Source organism: Myiozetetes cayanensis, unplaced genomic scaffold (genome assembly GCF_022539395.1).
Source record: "Myiozetetes cayanensis isolate MyiCay16 unplaced genomic scaffold, myiCay2020 scf5-8, whole genome shotgun sequence".
NCBI classification, from domain to species: Eukaryota; Metazoa; Chordata; class Aves; order Passeriformes; family Tyrannidae; genus Myiozetetes; species Myiozetetes cayanensis.
The window spans coordinates 95,548,468-95,567,848 of record NW_026087742.1 but is presented as its reverse complement, the minus strand read 5'-3'; the positions used below and the strand labels follow the sequence as shown (position 1 = coordinate 95,567,848).

Genomic DNA, 19,381 nt, shown 5'->3' with positions numbered 1-19,381 from the left:
TTTACAGCTTCTCTTTACAGCTGTGATGTTAGTAAATGACAGTCTTAATTTTCTTTAAGATGATTAATATTTAGTGAAGTAACTTTCTTGTTTCTCTGATTTTGTTTTAATAATACAGCGTTAATGAGGGGTGAATTAAACATTCCATAAGTCAATTATTCAGAAAAGACCTTCAGTGTAGTTTCTCTTAGAAATTCTGAAATGCAAATATTCTTTGCAGGAACAATTCAGTCTCATCAGCTTTCACACCATTTTAAAAAATCTGTGAATTGAGTCCTTAGCTTCTTTGTCTGAGTTGAGTATGTGATCTGGCTTTGTGTGAAGTGATTACTAGTAAGAGCTTCAGGCTCAATGTCAGTCCAAGGATGAAGAAATCCATCACAGAATGCTGTATTTTAATAAAAGGATTTCAGTTACTCGGCAGTATGAAGACATAATAATGCTTGTGACATGCTGTGGTGTATTGCTTTAGGATCAGACTGAACATTGGAATAATAGCAGCATCAAGAAGAAAGAAAAATAGGATGTCTGATTTGAGCATTGCTTTTCCTTCTATTGATTCTATATTTAGCATAGTATATGGCACATCAGGCTCTAGTTATAAAGACCTGCGAAAGAAACTGCTTGGATTCCTGGTCTTGCACGTTAGGAATCAAGCAGCATGTGATGCGTAAACTTGCATAGAATTGGATAGATCCTAAGGAAGATCCACTACAGGATGCAAATGTTGGGTTGTGTGATAAAAACTTGTCTGCAACCCATGGAAGAGATGAGAGAGGTGACGGCAGGTGGAGGATCCCAAATCACACCCTACCTGACTGCTTCCACACCTACCACAGAAGCCATCATCCCATCAGAGGCCCATCTCCATAAGGCCAGGGCAGCACAGAGTCCAGAAAGCAGACAGAAGCCCAGATTAAAGACCCAGAGGGAGGGACACCGTCCCAGTGCTGTCCTGGGAGAGCCATCAGGCTCAATAATCCAACCATGAGACCCATCAAGGTGAATAAATGTTGGATCCCATTTTGGACTGAGGGGAGATGCTGCCGAAGGCATGGCACGCAGTATGGGATGCAGAGAAAGAGAATTTGTGGTTTGATCAGGATTTATTATAGGGAAACAGAATGATAAAGAGGTTAAAAAATGCTGGATGTGTAAGAGACATTTGGCTGACCATGCCCAACTCCTTACCAGTGTACTGTGTCCTATAATACCAAATTCCACTTCTAACTCTTTTCTTGGCTGAAGGGCATCTGTTCTGTGGGTCTGTGTGTGTATGTGTGGCCAGCAACTGGGGCCAGACCCCAGGCAGAGGCCCATGTGTCTGTGGTACCAGTGGCTGGAGGGAGCAAGGGTCTGGTGCTGGCAACTGGGTGAAATCCAGTGCCAGTCCCCAGCATGGGACTACAGGTCACAGGGGCCTGGCCCACGTGTCTGCAGGGCCAGTGGATGACCGAGTGACAGCAAGTGTGTGAAGACTAGTGAACAGGCAGCTGAACAACCCTGTGGGTCCATGGGAATGCTGAGTATAACCGTATTGATCTGTGTGGCTAGCCATGTGTATATAGACATAGATATATATATTTGTGTATGGGTTTGTGTGCGTGTGCCTGCTGGGGGATACGTGCTCAGCCTTGCTACTGTGCGGACCAGGGGCAAAAAACTGTGGCTGCCTCCCCTCTGCAGGCTACAGATGAGGCTCTATTCTAGTATTATGACCCCCTTCAATGACCCCCTTTCTCATTTCTGTGCCCCTATTTGATTTTGTTTGGTATAAGTTACTGGCACCAAATATTTGTTTTTCAGTTGAGGTAGTCACTGTAAAAGTTTGTTTCAATTTCTGGCTTTATGCTTTTTATATATTTGTGTAAATAAGTTCATAAATACTTCTTTCTTGTTCACTTAAAATTTCTCTTACTTCCATGCCTTCCTTCTTGCTTCAAGAGGAAGAAAAGGGACAGATTGTTTAAGAAGAATTTGGATTTTCTGTTTACAGAGCAATAAATGTTCTGAAATGAACTGCAATTGTATATGTTGTAAAATTACTCTTGTTTGACAGGTTAATAAATCTCAGTCAAAGGTCTGAATGACTAGAGATATTAAAAGCTTGTGTTGCCTGACAAAACCAAACAAACCAACCACCCTTTTGCATTTCTTTATAAATACAGCAAAGGGTTCAATACTATTTCAGTTGATCATGGCTCTCATTTTATTTGCAAAGCCTTTATCTATGTGTCTTCCACATGGTTTGTTGTTTTGGCCTTTTTTGGGTGGTTTTTGTTCGTTTGTTTCTTTATTTTTGGTGTGGAAATCATAAACCAAAATCACCTCAATTGGCAAATGTTAAAAATTTTGTGGTTCTTCAGTAAGTACATGTTTGTCGTGCAGACAATAAAGTGCCTTGTGTTGACTTTTGCAAGTATCAATAAGTATGAAAATATGAATTTTAAAATATGAATTTTAAAGAGCTTAAATCTGTGTTTTCAAACTTACACCTCTGTTGATCTTGTGGCTTCATCTGTTATGTCACTTTCATGCCCAGACTTGCAAGATAAATCTACCCTATATTCAACCTGCAGCGAGGATCCTTTCAGCTGCTGGATTTAGGTACTCAGTTGGCCCTGGATCCCATTCTCCCCAGTTGTTGGCACCTGGAATCGAGCCCTCACGGTCACAGCCTCACTCTACCCCTTGGTGCAGATCCTTCTCCCTTCATATCCCTCCTCCTATCCACAACCACACGGTGCACACACAGACTGGTCCCATGGAGAGCCTCAGATGCCATGATCTGTACAGCAGCTGGCCAAGGCTGTCCTGTGCCTACCCTGTTGTTCCCAGAGCCAGCACTGCCTGTGCTCTTGCCCATAAGGACATGCCTGGCTTCCAGAACATTTCACCTACTTACCAGCTAGTCCAGCATGCTCTTTGCTAGCCCTCACACCCTCGCTTGCACACCCACCCTCACTGCACATGCTGCACTGTGAGCACGTGGGTCCCCTGATCCCACAGCAGGACTGACACTGAGACCTCCATGCACGTGTGCATGCACAGTAGTAAGCCCTTGCCTAGGAAAACCATCTGAAAAGGAGTTTAATTAGAGGAGACAGGACAGGCTGTGCAGACTGGTGTAGGAATGGCTAGGCACAGAAATAGATGGCCCCTCCTCACACCCCACTAACCCCTTCTGCTTTGCATTCCCATGGTGTGCCCTGACCCAAGGAGCCTTTCCTCCTGGCAGGTGTGTGTGGGTCTGGCCTTGTGGCACCAGAGGTGGCTGAGCCAGAGCCTCCACTGCCCTCACAGGTCTGCTAGGGGTCCTCCTGCCCCATCCAGCATCACGGGCATGAGTTTCTAGTAGGCTGTGGTGGCGGGTCTGGGAGCAGCTCCCCCACCTGTCCTTGCTGTTCCTGCTGTGTTCCTTCCTGTGTACAGAAAGGAGCAGTTTTATCACGTAAACTGTGTGTATGCATACATATATGTATTTCTAGATATGAAAATGTACAGATCCCTCTCTGTAGGAACTTGACAATTTTAACTGCTGTGTTCCATACATGCTCTTTGGGCTTAGTAGTAATATGCTGTTTCATAACCACAGAATATTTGTGAGGAAAGATTGTTATTAAGATCTGTCTACCTAAGCTGTGTTCCTTTTCTTCAACGAGGGTAGTTAGGAAGGCAGCCAAAGCAGGGAGAAAAACTTTTTTAGTTGACAGGAAAATAGGAAAACATGGACTAGAGAACCTTGGCTGGCAGCCTGCAGCACTACCACTGCTAGGCACAAGAACATCTGATCCAGAAAAGCATTTTGAGCGTCATGAGCAACACCTTTGCTCTCCATCAAGATGCAAGATGCCAGTTATCTCTCTGAACAAACTCAAAACGACAATGGTCACTTGATTTTGTAAGATTTTCTTCCTGTTTCTTTTGCTAACAAAGTTAAAACTTGATCTAGTTAACGGTATAGTAACAGTAGTTCTAGACAGAGTAATTGTATCTGGTATTCCATAGAACTACCTGTTAAAATGCTACTTCCGTTGTCTGTGGGGAGACTGTTTTCTATGGCTTTAAAAGTATTGAAATGTTTTTTCTGCAGATGTGCGGTCAATGGAGAAAAGAGAAGTTTTAGTGTCTGTTCTCACACTGTTCTCCTTGCTAAGACTAGAATTTACAAACCTTTGAAGACTATGAAACAGCTGCTTTTAGCCTCAGATTTGCAGACCCAGAACATAAATCCCCAAGACAATCTATGTGTGGATGAGATTTTCAGTCCTCAGTCTTTAGGCATGTTTGCTATTTGATTTATATTTATTTAATAATGAATCCTACATATATCTCACTAGAAGCAGTTGTAATCAATTAGCAAAGACTTGAAATATAACAGAATGCACTACAATTTCTAAAAAATATAACAAAAAAAATGGGAGAAAAAAATCACCTATTTCCCATGTGGTAAATCACGGGGTTTGAAATTCTCTTTTGCTTCTTCATCTGACAGCCTGTCCTCCTTTATTTTTTGTAGTCACAGCATATTTTACCTGGTAGCCAGAACATATCATTCAAAGGATTGTGTGGCAGTGATACTTTGTCACCTTGACACACCTGCTGCAGTCTGGTTTCCCTAGGGAATCCTTATACACTGTCTGGGCACTGAAGCTTCCAAGTTATCAGCAAAATGCTGCTCGTAGCACTCAGCTGCTTGTCAATTTATCCAGATTCTTGGCAATACCTTGGCATCTATTTCTTAACTGATTGTGTTTCTCTATTAGAGCTGGTTTCTTTCAGGTCATGTGTTGTGATGCTTAGAGCTATGTGAAATCAGTCTTTCCAGTATACCATGGTAGTCTTACTAAAATATATACACATAATTTCTTTTTAAAAGGAAGAAAAGAAGGATGGACTATGCCTAGGCAAGGACAACTTAGTTTTGTTCTCCAAATAAATATGTGTTATAAGCACATTAACTCTCATTCAGATGCTTTTCTGTAATTTGACTGCAAGTGTTTATAGAGAAGGCAATTTGTCTTTGACGCAACTGTGAAGAAATGTGTTTATGTCAGTATTGGGGTGACTGAGACACTTCCTAACGGAGTGTTTTATATGCTCATCATAGGTTTTCTAATGGTCATTTAGCAATATGTTTTGCACATTTATCCTTCAGACCTTTAAATTTAGAAGTTTCATTACAGTACCATCTGCCTGCACCAGTGACTGTGGCTGCACACTTTTGAACTGGAAAGAAAAGCAAATTTTTTTCCTTTGCTCAGAAAAAAAGGTAATTACAGCAGCTGGTGGACACCAAGTTGACCATGAGCCGGCAATGTACCACTGCAGCAAAGGTGGCTGATAAGGAGGAGTGTTGCCATCAGATCAAGGGAGTTGATCCTGCCCCTCTGCTCAGTGCTGGTGAGGCCCTACCTGGAAAATTCTGTGTCCAGTTCTGGGTTCTCCAGCACAAGAGACATATGGATCTAATGGAGGGAGTCCAGCAAAGGGACACAGAGATAATTAGGGGCCTGCAGCATCTCTCATATGTAGAAAGGCAAAGCGAGCTGGGACTATTTACCTTGGAGAAGAGAAGGCTCAGGGAAACATTAATGTATGTAAATACCTGAAGGGATGGAAAGCAAACAGAACCGGGCACTTTCCAGTGGTGCCCAATGACAGAACCAGAGGCAATGGACCCAAACTGAAAGACAAAAGTTCCCTCTGAGCATCAGGAAACACTTTTTTACTGTGAGGATGACCAAGCACTCTTGCAGGTTGCTCAGAGAGATGGTGGAGTCTCTCATCTTGGAGATACTCAAACACTGTCTGGATCTTGTCCTGAGCTGTAGGTGTCCCTGCCTGAGCAGGGAGTTGAGCCAGGTGACCTCCAGAAGTGGCCTCCAACCTCAGTCATCCTGGGATTGTATGATTCTGGGAGTCCATACAATATTGTATGTAACATTGGCATATTTTATATGTGTGTTTGTATATTATGTGTGGTCATCCGTAATCTACTACAAAGCACAATAATGTGGCAGCAAGCTTTAGAGTCAGTTCCAACAGTCTCAGAGAAGTGGACACTGAATGTGGGAAATCAATGGAAATCAACCATCACCTTTTTTCCGAAGACTCACTCAAACTATTGAAGGTCAGCAAATGCAGGATACTTCAGATCAGTAAATTTGTTAAGTGGTGATTTTTACTTTTAATATTAAATCATTACTGTGATGGATGAACAAGTAGTTTTCACTTAAGCATACGGCCCAGTGCAGTGTTTTGAGGACTTTGCCCATGAGAGGTCATTTTACAGGCAAATAGGTGGTAGTTCTTCTTTTAAATTAGTCTGCCATCTGTCGTCTTTATACCCTGTTGACATCTGAACATTACTTCTGATTGAAATACACAGAATGGGAGGGGTTTTTAAAATAAAAATTATATTAAGAAATGCTGCTGAGAACCCAGATACTTTTTTCTTTGAAAAACCCAGAAGTTACTCGTGGCAGAAGTTGTGTGACAAGCATAGTAAGTAGTTGCTGATACCATGGTAGGTATTCCCGAATTAATGTTACTGTGTTAGTTACTAATCTCATATATATCTTAAATTGAATAAGCCTTAAGCCACAGAGAGAGATACTATCTGTATAGAGACTATAGATACACCATGTATTTATCTGCATGCATACATATGCAGAGTTAAATAAGCATGGTTTTTTTTTTTTAATTTTTGTTCATTGTTTACTCTGAAGAAATTGTTTATATCTTACACCCCTTATTTCTTTGACGGAAAACAAGGGCATACTCTTCCTGTAAGCATGCCTGAGTCAAAGTAGGAACTGAGAGCCTTTGGTTGGAGTGACTTCTAGCATTCTCTTACCTATGAGTTTATGAGTTTAAAAAAGTGTTTCTATGCAGTACTTTAAATAGATAGATGATAGTATTAGGGGAATTGTGACAGAAGCATGTTGTAATATATTGCAACAGGAGATTGGCACTTAAATAGCTTTCTACAGGTGAATTTTAAGAGTATAATAAATTTCTTATTTATAGAAATATTTGGGCTTGGAGTTTACAGTCGAAATAAATTTTCTAGAGGAGCAGTCTGTTTTAATGATTGATTCACATAAAGCTGCTTGATATTCACTGGCTTTCCATCTTACTGTTTTCATGGGTTGAAATACCAATGTAATTAGTGCTTCCCTAAAATAAACAAAGCAAGCTGATAAAAACAAGCTAGAAATTGTGAAAAAGACAATTTCTCTGCTGAACTCTTAAAAAAATACATACTACTTTTTTTTAAAACTTTCTTCTTATTCTTAATTTTTTATTTTTTTTTTACCAATAATTGTTGTATTGATCTAGTAGAACTTGCTATACACTTAAAACTTAATCCCTCATTCAGAGTTAAGAGAGTGTTGTCCCTTGATTTAATTATTTCTCATAATAATTAGTTCAAAAGGGGTATATTTTATGTAGGTGTATTATATGTAGGAATATGTTTTTTATTATAAATGCTTTTACTTTTGGTGGTAGATTTCACGTCCTTTAGAAATAGTTTATTTAGCACACAGAAATGTTTTCTCAGCTAGAGAAAATTATGTAAGAAGTTTTGAGTTCTGAGCTCTACTTGCACAGTCAAAGCAGCTTTGCTAAGAGGCTGAGAAATCTTTTGAAATCATGAGGGCAGTTACTTAAATAGATCTGATTATCGATGTAATGAGGCATTTAATTTCAGATGTGATATTTTTAGATTGCTGTTGCAAAAATTTATGGAATTGTGACATAACCCCATGTTCACAGGTGGGCTTGTGTTGAAAGAGCAGGTTCTGCAAACTGTACACAGACATTTTGTGGTTTTACACATACAGTCAGCTTTCAGCATGCCAAGGATAAGATTGTAGTTTGAAGGGATGAACCCCTATGATTCAAATACTGCCTAAAAGGATTTTACTGCCTTAACTTTAGGAGTTAATATTTTTTCCAGCTTAGTTTTGTACATTGTTGTCCACTTTCTTCTTAGACAATCTATAGCGAGAATAGAGAATTACCATTTTTAATATAAGTATTTGTTTTCTGTAGTTGAAAAATGTAAAAAATTATTATTAGAATTTTGTTAGTGGTTTTTTTGTTGTACTTCAAGGTGGTAGTTTCTGGCTTCATGCTTGGAATTTTATGCAAATAATCTTAAATATTCTGTATGGTAACTTTCAGTTTTGAATTTTGAAAGAAAGCCTCTTTTTTTCCTGGTCATGAAGAGTTAAAGAGTAACACAGCTACATATCACCAAGTCACTCCAGACTGGTGAAACTGTGTTGTGTACAGTTCAGTGAGAAACTTGTACTGAATAAAAAAAAAAAAAAAAAAAAGGGCAAAAAAAACCTCCAGCATTTTCTGTGATGTTCTTGCACTCCCAGTGAAAACCTGTTTAAAGGTGAATGCCTCTTCTCATCCTTTCTTTCTTTACTGAAGAAATTAGGACATGACTTTATGTCTGAAGCATATGTGGGTTGTTATTAACACTTCTGTCAAAGATTATATAACAATTAAATGATGTTTCGATCAGATTAAGATAAATTTCAGTATGCTGGCTGATCTTTCTGTGTGGGAAAATAACACTTGTCAAGGAGACGGTATAGAGCAAAACCAAATTATTGCCAAAGTAGATTGAAAAAAATTAGAGTGCTCTGTGAGAATCAGTGTCTTCTGCAACACCAGCTGAGTCAACTATAGGCAAGTGGTGGTGTCCAGTTACACAAAACAGGCCGGGTACCTGCGTGCTGCGTTGCACCTGCCTGTTTGCAGATATTCCCTGAGGAAAAAGTTCATTGCTTTTATTCAGGAAATACTTATGGTGCCTACTTCCAGTTTCAGTTTGAGACTAAGCATTTGAGTGCATCAAAACAGTTCCTCCTTTGGATTGTACCTGGTTCATATCTCTGATGTGTTTGCTCAGGAGATGGAGCTAGCCTCTTCTGCAAGGTGAAGAGTGATCATGCAGTAGGCAACAGGCACAAGCTGGAACACAAAAAATTCCTCCTAGATTCTCGGAAAACCATTTTCATCATAGGGGTGGTGAAATATGGGAACAGGTTGCCTAGGAGGTATGTGGAATCTGCATACTTCAAGACACTCAGAGCTCACCTGATGAAATGCTTAAGCAGTCTACTTTGGCTGGATCCAGCGTTGGATAGGGGTGTTTCCAAATGGCCTCCAGAGATCCCTGTTAGTGTATATCGTCCTGTGGTTCTGAGCTCTGAGTGCAATGTGCATTTCTAGAATCTGTTGTGTATTACATGTCAGGGAAGTCTGGCTTTGGTAAGGGTACTTCTGTATGGAAGGGAAGGCAGCACAAATTAACTATTTCATTGCACAGAATTCCTTTTTAGGCCACTTTTAGAGATAACTGGCATAACCCCCCAGCATGTTATGCAGTAGGAGTAGCCTCAGTAGAGAACATCTTGAGTATTTGCCTTGTGTTCCCCGTAAAAGAACAATACCCTTCTATGGCTAATCCAAGCTGCAGTTGATTGAGTTAGATTTCTGCTGCTGGGATAATTGGACACTGTTTCAGAAACGCCTGGGAATTTCTTGAGGCCTGTAACACAAGTTGCCATACAAAGTTCCCAGTGTGCTGTCCTCTAAACACATAGTGCTCTGTGAAAAGAGTGCTCCAGCCATCCGGAATGATCAGAGTAACCCCGCATGTAAATGTGACCTTCTCCCTGCCTCACAGAGCCGCTGTGTCTGGGGCCGACCGTCACTCACAGAGGCACTTTCTTTCACTTGATTGAGTCTTGAAAACAAGCAAGAAATTTGAAATTTCTCCTCCTTCTTCCCCATCGAAACCATTTTATTCCTTCTGGCCTTCCTTAAGATAACATTCTGTGAACTGGTTTGTGAGAGGGGAGCTGCTGGTGTGGGCTGAAATGTAAAGTGGCGTTTATGCAAGAGCTAGAAATGCAGAGTGATCTAATTATGTGCAAATGTAACAAACTTCCTTTTTTAAATTATGCTAATTATTTTGTTCTGTAAGTTTTATAGTAAATAATTTGATTCTTATATTGATCTGCAACATACCCCAAGTAGCTGGTTATTAAAAATCTGAATTAAAAAGCATATGTGCATATAATTTCCAAACAGTTCTTAATATGAATCATTAACTCATAAAGAATGGTGGCTGGTAGTTAGTATTCGGCATACACTGGTGCTTAATTCATTTGATTTTAAGTTTCTAGCTTGTTTGTTCATTTGTTATAGCATTTAAAAACATCTTGGCTTACTCCTCATTTTACTTAATGGAACTAAGTCATAGGGCTGTAAGCTGCATGACTTTCTTGACAGCATATTTAATATGATTTTGTTATCCCTGGCTAGTCAAATTGGCACATGTCCTTAAAATAAAATGAAGTGTAATTCATTATTGTATTCATTATTGAGACTTTTCCCAACTATTTCTGAAAGGAATGTAAGTCCAAAGATTAGGAGAGAAACATTAATCAAGTTATTTCAATATTGTTTTTTGTTAATTCATCAGAGAATTAACACAGTAGGAGACCAAAATTGAAAATATTGCAGCCGCCTGAAGTGGATTTATTCAATAACGTTTAAGTAAGTCTAGTGGTAAATGGATCACGTTTCCTCTCTCTTTTTGTGAATTTCCACTGCCTCCCATAAATGACAAACAGAAGCTTTTCAGCATCTCACCATTTTCTATGGGATATAGATGGGTCTGTGTAGTATTCTGAATTATATTATCGTTCTTGAAAATTTCTGGGTCACTAACACTACTAACACAGTTGGTCAGTAATGAATTATTTTGAAAATCTGAAAAAAATTGAGCAAGGGAAAAGAGATAAAAGCTGTTGAACAAAACACAAACCATGACTGCTGTAGTAGTATCTTTCAGACTGATAATTTATTTCTTAGATAATAGTTAGTTTTGAATTTTGACAACAGAGTATGGGCTAGTTTGTCACAAAAAGAAAAGTAAAAATAGTTCTGGCTATGAAAAGTCAACAAATTCTTTGTAGGAATGAAAGTCTTGAGCACCTTCTGGTTCACAGAAATTAGCAGTGTCATTCTGAAATCCATGTGATTGGCTGTATTTGGTGAATTTCTTTTTGCAGCCTGTTTTGGGGCTTTTTTAGTGATATTATGGAATTTGATCTAGTCCTTATAGAAGACTACATTGTGCATGTATAAGTAATGTATAAGGTTACCAAATGTTTCTAGAGTGCAAATTTTACAAATAACCCATAATACTTTTGAGCTATTGGTTTCATCATGAAGAGGAAAAAGATCAATGATAAATAAAGAAGTTACAGAGTATAATATGCAATCCATAAGAAGCCTTAAACATCTCACATTATGATACCAAATGTTTCTGTGTCATTTGAGGACAGATGATAAAAAATTTCTCTTCGTTCTTTCTTTATAGAGAAATAGATGATAGTGTTTAATTTGGGGACGAGTTCTGTGTGTCTAAATTATGGCATCTTTATTTATCATCATATTATTTCATCCTTCATTCTGTTTTAGAGCTGATATAGTGCTGTCGTATGTGGTCAAGGATATTTGTTTGATAAGCACTTCCTATGCATATATATGTTATCTTCACAGGTTTTCAAAAATTTTAATTTCAAAACTGATTTTAATGTTTTATCCTTCGAGGCTTCTTGGCTATCACTTACAGCAATAACACTTATGGATATCCCTGTTAGTAACACAAATATTGCATCTAGACATTTGCAGTATCTAGATTAGAGAGTGCCTGCTGTACATACCAAGAGCCTAACTAAAACTCTTTCCTTATGTTCTTAAATTTCATGCAGGGAAATGAGGTAATGAGATGCTGCAGTGATCTTATTATTTCTTCCTTTGGTTAAGTGATTAATTTTTCTTTTTTCTAGATTGATAGAGTGAAATATAAATTAATATACTTTACTACTTTACTTTTTTAAGCATTTAGTTCATTTCAAAGTGAGAACTGTCCTATATTGGTATGACCTTTTGAGAGATCTCATAGCAGTAATATTGATCAGTGACAAAAGTTTTGGCAATAATGCAGAGAAGCAGCCAGAATCTCAGCTGAAGTCTGTATAAATCTCATCTGTCTCTCAGTTGGAGTGATGCTGATGTTGCAATACTTATGCAAAATGGGAAAGAACTTGGCTGCTTTCATGTCTCTAAATTTAGTGTGTGGGTGGGCCAGGACAGTGAAGAGTTTATAACATCTCTATGTATTAATAAATCCATTTTGTGTGTGAACTTCTGTAAACCTTTCGTTATCCATTAAAAATGCTGCTGTGCTACTAACAATAAGTGTCAGTAGCAAGAAAGACTCCACGAAGACCCAATACACTTATTTCCTGTAACATTCAAGCCACTGTAATTATGGGTCGCTTGCCTGGCTTCTTTGGTAATTAAGAGTTTTAATTGTTTCTAGTTCCAGGGAATTAGTTAAGCTTTTCATTATACATATTGCCTTCCATAATCATGGGCTCCTCTCCTGCAGTAAGCTTAGTGACATCATGGAAGTCAATTAGGTCTTTCAAGGCAGAGCAGTGAAGTACATTGCCTTGTTTGGGTAGATCAGAAAAGGTTTCAGAACAGCCTTGATAATGCTCTTCTGTGCAACATTTAAGCTTACTCTTCAAAAAGCTAAGCCTGTCAGAGTTTCATTTACTGTCATCAGAGTGCTTAAGGTCATGAACTAAGGTGTTGTTAAGAACAAAACCTATAGGCAGAACCATGCTTGCTTTCTAAAAGCAATTGGATCAAACTTTCCAGGATCAGCTGGCTACATATTTGCAGTTAATAATAGTGATAATGACCTACATTATACATTTGATAATGATTTACATTTGAAAATACCGCATTGTTCAAACTGGAACGCAGTGACTTTATGAAGGAAATGAGCACAAAAGGATTGATGTGATTCCTTTGGCTCACTAAAAATCATTAATTAAATTTTACTTTATTACATGCAAGGTAGAAAGCACCTCTTACTTTTCTCTTGACAGACCCCAAGTCAATGCTGACATGTTGAAAGGCAAGAATCAATATTTTAAAAAGAAGAGAAATCAAAGGAAAGGGTTCTTCATTCCTTTTTCCTCTTCCACAGCCTCTGATAGATGGATATATATAGGGCAGACATTTAATACATGTGGCAAAAATGTTTTCTTTGAACATAATGAAGTTTTTGCAAGTTGCAACTTGATTCTCTTAGAGCACAGCCAGAACAGACAAATATTGTGCATCCCTTATTTTCTGCAGTGAAATAGTTGTATACTGGAGAACTTAAAAGGTGCAGTATGCTCTTGTATGTTCATAGAATCATAGAATATCCTGAGTTGGAAGGGACCCAAAGTCCAACTCCAGGCCCTGCACAGAACAGCCCCAGGAATCACATAATGTTCCTGAGAGCACTGTCCAAATGTTGTCAGGCTTGGTGCCGTGACCACTTCCCTGGGCAGCCTGTTCCAGTGCCCAACCACCCTCTGGATGAAGAACCTTTTTCTAATATCCAACTTAAACTTCCCCTGACATAACTTCAGGCCATTCCCTCAGGTTCTGTCACTGGTCACCACGGAGAAGAGATCAGTGCCAGCGTTTGCTCACGTGAGGAAGCTGTAGAGCGCTATGAGGTCTCCCCTCACTCCCCTCTTCTCTGTGATAAGGCAGAGTTGTACTGCCTTATGATTACTAGATTTGGGGAAAATTGCCCTAACCATCCCAACACCTGTTTTCAATTACTGAAATTACTTGTGGCAGTGATTTTGGCATTAGTAGCAGTAGCAATGCTAATAATATTGATAATAAATGCAGTATGAATTGCAGAGACCATGTGTCAGTATAGGTCATAATTTTTCTGATTGTTGGATGCCAAAAGCTGCTTTGGATTGTCCATAACCAAAAATTTGAACTGAACACTATGTAATGGCAGAAAGAGATGCTTCATTATATAAATTCTGGAATGAACTCCAGAAGCATTATCTTTTATTATATAAAATTTCAGAACATGTGATTTTTATATATTTATCTTATATATTTATTTTTCAGTATTCTGAATTTAAATTACAAAATCCACATAAATAATATATGATTATTTTTAACAACTTTGCGTCCAAACTGCAATCTTGAATGATTGTGACTGTTGTAAGGCATGGAACTTCTGCCTAACTAAACTGTCTCTTCTCTGAATCTTACCTTGCAATCTAATTGCTGATTTTCTTTCTCATCATTGCTTTGGAAGAATTAAGCAAATAGAGCATGACTTTGACAGCATTCTTCTGATAAGTGATTCCTCTCTTACTCTCCACTCTGATCCAAAGTCCTGCTATTGACCTAGGTAGTGATCTTCCCCATCTTGTGTATGTAGGAAATGCCACACCTGTAAGTGAAAGCACTGCCTTTGCCATATTGCAGGTCGTAAAGTTGGTTTGGAAAAGTTAAATTGCCTGCTTGAAAAGGTATTTAAGCACTTGCTTAACTTCACTTTAAGCTTCTGATTAAACCCATCCCTATAAAAAACATAGCACTTAGGAACATCTGGATAACAAGTTTCTGGGATTTAAGTATGTCTGTTGATGTTTTTTGAATTGAAATTAATTAAAGGTTAATTACCATGCAGATGTTTGAATTGAGAGGTTTAACCTTGTTCTGATTAGGAGTGTCTAGCTAATAATGGAATTCAGTTTTCCTACTAAGTTTCATTTGGGATTATTCTCTCTTCTAAAACAAACTATTTAAAGTTAATAGTAACTTTTTCTTTTTTCTCCCGACCTCCCTGCTTCTCAGTGTCTTGTGTTTGAAGATGCACCACTTGGAGTCAAAGGAGCCCTGGCAGCAGGAATGCAAGTGGTTATGATTCCAGATGAAAATTTAACACCAGATCTTAAAAAGGAAGCAACACTGCTGCTGAAGTCCATGGAAGATTTCAAACCAGAACTGTTCGGTTTACCAGCATATGATTAATGCCTATGAACATGCACTTGACTGGAGATTGATTATAAGTGAAATGAAATTTTGTTTTGGTTTTGTGATTGTTTTTCATCTTTTACTGTCTTCGTCAAAACTAGAGCACAAAAATCCCATTAACATCAAGTATTCTGCACCGTACCTTTGGAAAATTGTCTGGAACGTTTATGATTTGTCCTCTTGATAAATGCTAAATTAAAGCAGCATCTCCCTGCGAAGTGAGTCCAGTCTTGTTCTCTGCACATCGTAATGCTTTCTGGGAATATTATGAAACTATTTAGACAATTTATTGTAATTGCATTGGAAGCTTCTGGTTCTGTTTCCACTTGAATGACTTACTGTTTAGATCTTAACCAGAAATCTGTTCTGGATTGGCTTTTATCCCATTACATTGTTTTTGGTAGTTATTGCTGTCAGCATTTCCTCATCCTGTACTTGCCCATCTATTCCCCTTCTATTGTGTTGTCTTTTTATTTTTTCCCCACTTCTTTGCAGGGATTTTGTTGTACTTTCTGTGTTTTTTATTATGTTTTCTTCTTGGAGATTGAATGAGATGACTTAAAACCTCCATTATTCTATAATTCTCTCATTATCCTTTCTGACATGGTGATAGCTGGCTAGGAGCTTTAAGGTTATAAGATCTTAGAAGTTAACCAAAATGCTTTGCATCTTGTTCCTTTCCTTTCCTTCTGATTATTTTCCATGCTGCCATGTAGCCTTACCTTTCATTCTTGTGAAATTAATGCTTCTGGTCTCTGTGCTTCAACTCTGTGACCTTAACTCCTTTGTATCCAAATAGCTTTTTGTAGGCTATCCTTACTTTTCCATTCTTACCTGCTTTTTTTTTTTTTTTTTTTTTTTTTTTTACTATTTCTCTACAGAGAGTTTTGCTATCCATTTTTAAAATGCAGAACTTGAAGATTTGGCTTCAATAAATGCTTCAAATTTATTTTCCTGGCTACCATAATTTCTATAAGAATTTATGTTGTCAACTGTGCCTCTTCTGTCTCTTTCTGGCATCTTGTCAGTACAAGGACAGGTGTCTCTTTAGAAAATGCTAGACATGTCGACAGGTTTTGCTGGAATTCACCACTACATGTATGACATGGTAGAAGCAATGTCTTTTACTTTGTCTAAAGGAAACTGTAGTATGTAGGGCTTATGACAGTTTTATAAAATGAATTATTGTATTCAGCATTTAAAAATCTAATGAGTATCCAAAAGGTATTCCCAAATCTTGATAAAATATCGAACTCCATAAAAACAAGAAACTTGAAGTATGTCAAACCAGAGAATTTCATTCTTCCTCACAAAAATATTTTCTAGGCATTTCTGGTCTTTAACTGTTTTAGATTTAAGATTGATTTCTCAGGAACAAAAATTAATGAATTATAGACCCTTCAGTCTATATGGGTCATCTATTCATGGTGAGTATCCTTAGATTTTATTCCTCCTGCATTTAAAAAAAAACTCAAACTTTTACATCTTTTATGTTATTGCTTTCATTTACTGTAGTCTGTTTATACCTCAGAAAATTTAGGAAATTTTATTCCATATGGTCAGTCAAGTATGACCTAAGTGGTACCAGAATCTTTTTAGTACATGTAATGCAGTTAAACTTTTCATCTAAGGATCTAGAAGCATTTTTTGAAAAAAAGGTGAATATTGATTCAGTGTAAGTATTCTGCATATTATGTTGTTTCTTTAGGCCCATGGATATTGCTGTCATTAGTGTTTGTACAGTGAAAACAACCTGTCCCATCCACCCTGAATTCCATTTCTGGTCTTCCCAGACAAGATAACAGAAGTATCGCTGTATAATTCTTCCTTTGACTGATGTTACATAACACAAAGTGTTACTGTAGAGCAGTAATTCCGAGCTTTCAAGTGTAAAACAGGTGCCTGTTGGGATCCCCCTCGTTCATAATTACTGAATTCCAACAGGGAAGTTACTAGGTAGAACAAGCTTTAATAAGCTATAATTAGTAACTTTTTCAGAGTTTTGCATATATTTAATTTACTGGGGAGTTTTACAAAAAATAAAAAATGAACTATGTCTCATTTATACTTTACTTAGAAGGAATTGTCATCAAAGTCTTGAATTTTCTTTTAAAGATGTAGAGTCATTAATAAATATATCACTGACAAACTCAGAATTACTTCGTCATGACCACCCTGGCGAGATCAGCATATCCTGAAAATCTAATTTAATAACCTTATCTTTTGCTGAAAATTAATAGTCAGAAAAATATTGCTCCTTAACTCAGCAGCAAATCCTATCTCATAAAATTACTCTTCCATTAATTTAGTATCACACCTGAGAGCTGTCAGTGAGATTATGGCCCCAAACTGAAATCTGTGAACCTGAGCCATATACTATAACCTTCCCATCCTTTTAGTAAAATTTCCTTCCATGTACTTTTTGGTGGTTGTTCACCAACTTCCTGGTCCTGTGCTGAACCATTTAACTGTTACTGAAGTAATTTTAAGTGTTGTGGTTAGCTTTTCTTATGACTGAATGAGAAACCAAAACAGCACACAGAATTAAATTCTTCTTCTACAGTAACCTTAAAAATCCTGTCATCTCCATCATATGCAAGGTGGATATTGATGTCAGCAGCAGGTGACTGTAGCCTGCCTGATTAACCATATACCAAATATCAGCATATGTTTGTATATATTACTTTACCCATTTTTTGGTTGGATTTGTGGCTCTGTAGCTTGATCATCTCAACAACATCTGTTCAGGAAAGAAAAAAAATAAAAAAGGATTAAAAACTTGGATTCCCTCCCTTCATTCCATCTGCTGCTTTCCAGATGAAGTCCTGTTCTGACTGAACTGAAAAAAATCCATACCAGATCCTGGCTACAGATCATGATAACATGTGAGCAATCAGGACATTTGAATGCTCCATCTGTGTTTGTATGAAGAGGATTGTTAAAAACTAATCCAAAAAGTCTATCCTCTAACTCAGCAAGCAGACTTCAATCCCAGTAAATACTTAACACATGCTTAATTCATTTTTATTAAGCAAAGAATAAGCACCAGCCTAATTTTAAGGATACATTTAATTTTATTTGGCTTAATATAGAATATGTGCTTTAGGCATATCCTGAGAAGAATTCCAGCCTCCACAAGATAAAGGCAAAAATTCATGACCAAGTTTTTGCCATTGAAAAATAGGATAAGTGCAGCATGATGGAGATAAATTCAGCCATGAAAATAAATATAAAAAAAATTTAAAAGTTGGTGATGTATGAACTATTGTAGTGTAACTTAAACTCCTTTCAACCTCACAAGTGAATTAGGATTTACGTTTTACTGGACCTTCAGTGGGATTAATCTTGGTAGAATTTCCATGTTGCAAAGGTGTACATAAATTGAGGTTTCATTGAATATATCCAGGTGAAAATTCATTGCCTTGGAACAAGATTAATTTCAAAATGTGGTCTGACTTCTGTGAAGCTTGGCATTTACCTTCTACAAATAAAGCTCAGAAAAAGCTGAGATACTCATTCCTCATTTGGATTAGATGTCTTTCTAAAGAATGCTATACTTAAACCAAAGAAACCTCTGCCCAGAATCAAGCTCATGTTGCATATATTCCAAAAAGCAGAAGCCAAACTAGAAAAATATTGCAAGAAAATTCATAGTAAGATCAAGTAGAATTATTTTCTACTACATTGAAATTCATGTGTATCTTTAACAATCAGAGAATGTTTGAAATTTCTTGCTAGCTCTAGATACTGATCAGCCATACAGAAATCCACCTTTTTTTTTTTAATCTAGATAAATTTAGACACCAAAACCACTACCTAGGCACTCCATGGACCATATGAAAAAATGATTTGCTTCTAATTTTTTAATATTAAAATTATGTTAAGCAATAAAATTATAGCAACCTCTTTTTTCTTCCAGTTAATTTATTTCCATGCATTTGTTTCTAATTTACTCACTTTGTATCTTCACTAAACTTACCACATTTTGACATTGAGAAGGTAGAACTGTTTTTTTGTCAAATTAATGGAAACAAATGGAAATAGTGGAGTGGAGGAAAAGGAGCTCTCTAAGATCTCTTCCCTGTCCCAAGTGAAACATGACTATCAACTCTTTATCTTAACCTTCCTTTTGGCTGACACTTCTAAATTGTGGGTTTAATCACCTTATTAAAGTGAAGAACTAAAGAAGGATTAGAACTCAAACTAAAACCTCTTTCAGAACTTCCAAGTGCCAAGGAAGTTACCCCTGACATCAGGGCTCACTGATTGTGCCAGTGGCTGTCCACACTGCCTGGTAGATCACTACAACAACAACAACAACAAAAAATTCTATTAGAGGGCAGGGGGTAGCATGAGAAATATTGGTGGCCTCTTCTGCTCCTCAGTCCTTTGAGTTATGGGCTCTAAGCCATCATATTCA

The 19,381-nt window shown here is 37.6% G+C and overlaps 1 protein-coding gene across 2 annotated transcripts in view; it reads left to right on the top strand.

Moving 5' to 3' along the window:
* Window positions 1-17,743, top strand: part of PUDP (pseudouridine 5'-phosphatase) — a 68,537-nt gene extending 50,794 nt beyond the window's left edge. For both annotated transcript variants that reach the window (XM_050333871.1, XM_050333872.1), the window contains exon 4: window positions 14,782-17,743. In XM_050333871.1, the coding sequence (XP_050189828.1) occupies window positions 14,782-14,958 (177 nt within the window). In that variant the 3' untranslated portion in view covers window positions 14,959-17,743. The remainder of the gene's footprint in view (window positions 1-14,781) is intronic.
* The last annotated feature ends 1,638 nt before the right edge of the window (window positions 17,744-19,381 follow it).